The following is a 6,000-nucleotide window of genomic DNA, read 5'->3' as shown; positions in this document are numbered from 1 at the left end:
ACTATATATAAATGTTTTTCTTTTCGGAATAAGTTATAGGACACAGACGTATGCCATTTTTATCACAGGATTTTAAATAAACCCCACAAAATTTACAGGATCGAATTAATGTGCAGTAGCAGCTCAAGGAAATCAGTGCAAAATACATTCTTTTCTACAATCAATCATAAGTAAAGTATTTTCCCCGTACACGGTGTACAGGTCGACTATTCGTACATACACGATATAACAAACGGGAAAAAATAAAACACGACTCGAAATGCTTCCAAGGCCAGAACATGCGTCTCCATACAAAATAGTTTCTTATGAACAATTAAATCCGGCATGCCGTTTGACACGAGCGAACACGTAAACCCTTCCTCTCCCGTAACACTGCTATTACACGTTTTTTTTCTGGAACATATCAGGAAAGATCAGCAATCAAGAGAAACATATACAAACACAGGGATATTTTCTTTTCTACATTGTACCCAATGACTCTTAAATCAAGAATAAAAAAATGAATGAAAAATGAAACAAGAATGGATTCATGACGAGCTAGATCATGTATGTATCTGCCGAAGTAATGACGTAAAGCTTTTCTTTTCTTTTAGATCATAGAAAAATTATAGAGAGCAACAGAACATCCAACGTAAAATCCACCCACACACTTATATGAAGTCGAAGTCCACACACAAGATCAAAACGCTATATTTTACTCAAAACCTTGCCAAGCCAGGACAATAAATATTTCCAGGTCAGTGATTCAATACCTGCTTTCTGCAGTGATATCACCAGGACCATCAAATATTAAAAAGGGTAAGTAAAAAAAGCTCGATCTCATGGAAAAACTCCTAGAGGTGAAGCTCAGAGCCGCCAAGCTTTACGTGTTCAGCTTCTATAAGTACGCTGCTCGGAGAACATGAAGACTCCTGTATGTTAAAACACCACAATAAAGTGTCTGATCTGGATCTAGAATGATTGACAGTTGTGCAGGTGCATGCTTTGAATATCATACCCCCTAAAGCCCCGCCCTTCCCCGAAGCACCGCCCCTTTCTAATAGCTAAAGAGCTGGTATCAAAAGGTTTCGAGACTCGCTCTGTTTTATCTATGTTTATACACTATTACCTTGCATTGCTCTTCGTTCTAACTTTATGTTCATGATCAAATAGCAGACGTGGTAACGCACGTGATCAGAATAGCACCAGTTGCTTTAAATTATAATGGTTGGTGCTTCCTGTGACTGTGCATCTGTTGGCATTTTATAAAACCAGTCTTTAAACTTTTTGATAACACCTTGTACATTTGAAATCTTCCCATCTCAAATCGAGATGTTTCTTTTCTTTGAAAGTTAATTAAGTTTATTATTTATTGTGATGAACACAAACTATCCTTCACACCCATATTAACATTCCAAAAAACTAAATATTTGCAGATTTCTGGCCATTCGTTAACAAAAGCATGAGTGAGATCAGGCATCTGTCAAAAATGAGGGATTTCTTGGTTGAGTCGGTGCTCTAGTTCATCTTTAAGGTGTTTAGTAGGGTCCTGAAAAGATCTGCAGGTGGAACACCATGTCTACATGGAGCTGGCTTTGTGCACTGGGTCATTGTCATGCTGGAACAATTCTGCGTTTCCTAGACGCAGTGAAAGGAAATTGTACATCTACATCTTGCACTGACATTTTATACAAAAAATGTCACCAGGTGTGATGGTCAGGTGTCCAGAAATTATTGGCAAGTACACATTGACACTGGTTGACTACATGAAGTAAAAAAAAATTTGTTAAAATAATTTCAAAACGGCACTAAAGATAAAAAAATTACTTAATTGATTAATTAGTAACAAACAAACACATATCTGTTAAATCTACCACTTTGCAAAATCATCTGAACAGGAATGAGGATAAAAAAACGATCTGCTTTCCTGCAGCACTCAGCGCAGATGTTCTCCAGGTGTGTATCCATTGTAATCACTACATGTGCAAGGTTTTGCTCTAACCAGCAAATGTTTTTGAAGGTCAAAAAGCTGCCGTTTGTCTGTTTTAGCGATGCTTTAGACATGTTTTGAATGAACAGCTGTACATAGCACCATCAATTGTCCTTTAATGGACCACCTTTGGTTATATATTTATATATTCCATCATACATACTTGGTTCTAATCAGAAACAAGGCTCAGAACTGTTACAGAGCCGTTTCTTAAGGCGAATAAAATCCGCATTATTTAAAGCATCAAGACACAGAAGAATCAGAAGAAGCTCTTGAACAAGCAACGCCTGTGACCGAGAGACTGCAGCCGCCAGCATGTGGCTCGTCTGAGGACCGTACCGAAGAGCAATGATGTAATCAGAAGTCATGCTGAAACACGCACTTGCCAGCAGACTTGTGCTGAAGGGTTTCGCTTTCAGCGGTGACACAACTGGGATTTTTCCTCGGGGAATAGTCCAGTCATGAATATGAATAAAGCCAATGTGACTTTGCTCAAGCTCGACTGCACTTGTATGAAAAGTTACAAATGGCTCAGGGGCGAGGAGTGGAATCTCACACCAGCGGCTCACTTTACAGCTTTATCTTCTCCAGTTTGTAGAAACTGATGCAAGATCTGGTACTTTAAAAGGGCTGAGAGTGAAAGTGTGCAGAGATGAGCACTGCTTTAGAGCTGAATCAATCAAGCTATACTCCTTTAACTCGTATTTCTTTCTCTCACAGTACGTTTTTTTAACAACATTTCTCTTTTTAATCTGACAGCAATAGTAATTAAATTCCTTGCACCCCTACAGACGCCTGCCAGACAGAGGGCTGTGTGTCTATATGTTAAGAAACTTGTGGTGCGTAGCATCGTCTGTTGTTTGCATATTTTCATTTATCAAAGAGAAATAAATGGATCGATTGCGTACAGCCGGAAAGCCGTTACAGGTAATGTCCCTAAAGCTTACAGCCTTTTTTCAGATAAATCTGCAATGACTTATCAGTAGGCTGGCATTTTAAATTAGTCTGTAGTTATAGTTAAGCCCCGCCCACCTTCCTCCTCCTTCCTCTCCTGCTTCTCCTCTTTTCCCTGCTCCTCCTCCTGCTCCTCATCCTTCCCCTTCTCCTGCCACTCCTCCTGCTCCTTCACCTGCTCCTCCTCCTGCTCCTTCTCCTGCTTCTACTCCTCCTGCTCCAACTCCTCCTCCTCCTGCTTCTTCTTCTCCTCCTGCTTCTGCTCCTCCTCCTGCTTCTACTACTCCTCCTGCTTCTGCTTCTCCTCCTCCTGCTTCTCTTCCTCCTGCTCCTTCCCCTTCTCCTCCTTCTCCTGATCCTGTTTATAAACATCACAGCAGGAACAAATGAATAAGTTGTGCAGAACTTACAGTGCAAATGTACAAACGTTTAGTAAAAGATTAACATGAAAACTGCATGAAATAAACAATGGGCAATTGTTTGGCGATGTTATACTCTACACACTATATTGCCAAAGGTTTGTGGACACCTGATCATAAATATAGTATGTGCTCTTTAAGCATCGCATTCACTTTAAGTCCCAATTTGCTCTTCCCTCCACTCTTCTGAGAAGATGTTCCTCTAGATTTTGGAGTGTGCTTGTGGACATTTGTGTTTATTAGTCACAAAGGTGTTAGTAAGGTCAGGTACTGATGTAGGTGAGGTGAGGAGGTCTGGGGTGCAGTCAGTTTCACATTCATCCTAAAGGTGTTTAGAGGAGCTCTATAGCAGGAGATCTGCCTCTCCAAATCATGTAAAGCAGATCTTCATGGTGAAGCTTTGTGCACAGGGGCATTGAACCAAAGATGGTGGGAAAGTTCAGGTGTCCCAATTCTTTTTACAATATAGTGTACGTTCTGTTTTATATTTTAATTTGTTTCTATTAATATTATATTATATTAGAGAACCCAATTGTTTTTGAAGTCAGAGAAGTAATAGAATTGTACTCCTGTACTATAGTACAAAAACTGTGTAATACTTTTTAAAGCAAAGAATGTTTATACACACACACACACACACACACACACACACACACACTGGAGAATCTTGTGCTCACGATTTCACCAGTTCAAGTAGTTCTCTGCGATTCTTGTTCAAATCCAGAGCAAAATCAATCTTCAATACTTTCATTCAAGATGCACCAAAATAATTCTAATATGATCAACAATATCACTTCTTCCTTCAAAAGACAGCAACATAAATTAAATACGCTACTCACAACAAAATCTGACCTGCTGCTTTAAAAACACTGTTTGCTCTTCTGTTCAATAGCCAAAAGAAATGATGTTTTGACAGGAACCACCAGGTGCTTGGGGGGAAAAAAAGGATTTCTTGCTTTATGATGTTCATGTCCATGAGTCACTTTATTTTCCTCTTTATGAGACTGAAAATGTAAAGAAAAAATGCTTTAACACTTCTTCCTAACGCTTAACCAGGAAGTAGAGCGTAATGAACAATAGGTGAGAACTTTATGTGCAAAAAAAAAAAGAAATGCAGGTTTTATCTCACATCTCACACAGCAGGTTCAACTACTGAAGTTCTCTATTCGGTTTAGTCATCACCGTCTGCCCTATCAAGACATAAGCACTTAGTAACATTGTAATGAATAATCCCATTAGGGGTTTGATTGTGGCAGGTCACAGAAGACCCAGAGAGCCGAGAAGCTTCCTTCTTCCATTCTGCTCTAATGTGATGATTAACACTCGCAGCTTCTCTTCACATAATGGAAACGAATTCAGGTTCATATTGAGGTTTCCTCCCTCCTCCAACACACACACACACACACACACACACACACACACACACACACACACACACACCACCCACTTAATATCAACCATACAGTGTTACAGCTGTCATTTGCATTCAAATTTCGATGCAGCCCCGAAATGACAAATAAAAGGAAATTTGGTGGTGAATGAAGAGAATACGGAAGATCAGGAGAGAATAAGGACGAGGCAGAGAGAAGGAGACGGTGTGGAACCGTCACCAACAAGAAATTGTGAAGAATAGAGAGATAGAGACTCTGAAGGTGGGGTGGGGAGGAAAGCAAATAAAAAAAGGAAGAAGTACTGACTGTTGAGACAGACGTATATGGTGGAATAGAAGAAAAATAAACAGTGAAGCAACCGGGTCATGGGAGGTCGATCTGTCAGAAGAGAAAAGAAAAGAATGGAGCGAGTTTTTATAGCTGAAAAGGAAAAATAGGAAATTTTTTTCCTGCCCAGAATGTCAAACAAATCAAAACAGAAGAAAGAAAAAAAAAACAAAACAATATAGTGTCTATTAAAAAAACCTGCACCTCTGAGACTAAACATCTGGAATTTTTTGTGCTCGTCAATCTTCTCCATTTACACTGTGATCTAATCAGATCATTTCTCTCTGTTCCTCTGATCTATCGTTCCTGCGACACAGATACGGTGTACGTTCGACATCATCGGGTGTAGTGAGTGTGTAAAATGTATCCAAAAAAAACAAGTCTGGTCGATCGATAACCAACACAAAATAAACGAGGAGAAGAGAAAATGAACAGGAACTGCACAACCCACTGGAATGTACAAGAGTCAGCCAGTCTGTGTGGGTCATACCAAGCGAGCGGTGAAAGAAAGGGGCTCCGTTAGTCATACGGGCCCCTCGGTGATGCCCTCCAGAGGCAGGCTGGTGGCATTGTCCGTCACCTGAGACACCTCCTGGGAGACAGGTGCATGCCGGGCGGTGCTCAGCGCCATGCTGGCGTAAGGCAGGTGGCAGTCTGTGTGCAGGAACGGTGGGTAGTGCTGCCGGTAGCAGATGTAGGCAAACAGCAGGCCGATCACACCGCCAACAAAAGCGTCTGAAACGGAGGAGAGAGGTGATTTTTGCGATTACACGCGTTCAGCGCAACTTCAGTAAAATTACATACGTATTTTCTTTTCAATGTACTTAAGTATCCAAAGTACTATAATTAATTCCAGCTATAATGTTTCCATTATCATTTTTATCACAAGACTCAAACACTGATTGATTTCTATTTTATCGATTATGAGCCCAAAATCATC

At 40.3% G+C, this 6,000-nt stretch overlaps 1 protein-coding gene across 2 annotated transcripts in view; it reads right to left on the bottom strand.

Moving 5' to 3' along the window:
* Nucleotides 1–3,236: 3,236 nt before the first annotated feature.
* Nucleotides 3,237–6,000, bottom strand: part of plpp4 (phospholipid phosphatase 4) — a 69,854-nt gene continuing 67,090 nt past the window's right edge. Inside the window, exons 7-8 of one of the 2 annotated variants that reach the window (XM_046863326.1) lie at nucleotides 5,551–5,795; nucleotides 3,237–3,281 (exon numbers count right to left, since the gene is read on the bottom strand). In XM_046863326.1, coding sequence (XP_046719282.1) covers nucleotides 5,584–5,795 — 212 coding nt within the window. In that variant the 3' untranslated portion in view covers nucleotides 3,237–3,281; nucleotides 5,551–5,583. Of the gene's footprint in view, nucleotides 3,282–4,307; nucleotides 5,796–6,000 lie in introns of those variants that run through there. The other variant, XM_046863318.1, reaches the window with a different exon arrangement.

This window comes from Silurus meridionalis, chromosome 2, assembly GCF_014805685.1.
Source record: "Silurus meridionalis isolate SWU-2019-XX chromosome 2, ASM1480568v1, whole genome shotgun sequence".
NCBI classification, from domain to species: domain Eukaryota; kingdom Metazoa; phylum Chordata; class Actinopteri; order Siluriformes; family Siluridae; genus Silurus; species Silurus meridionalis.
The sequence above is the reverse complement of the archived record's forward strand: the minus strand, read 5'-3'. Positions and strand labels throughout refer to the sequence as shown.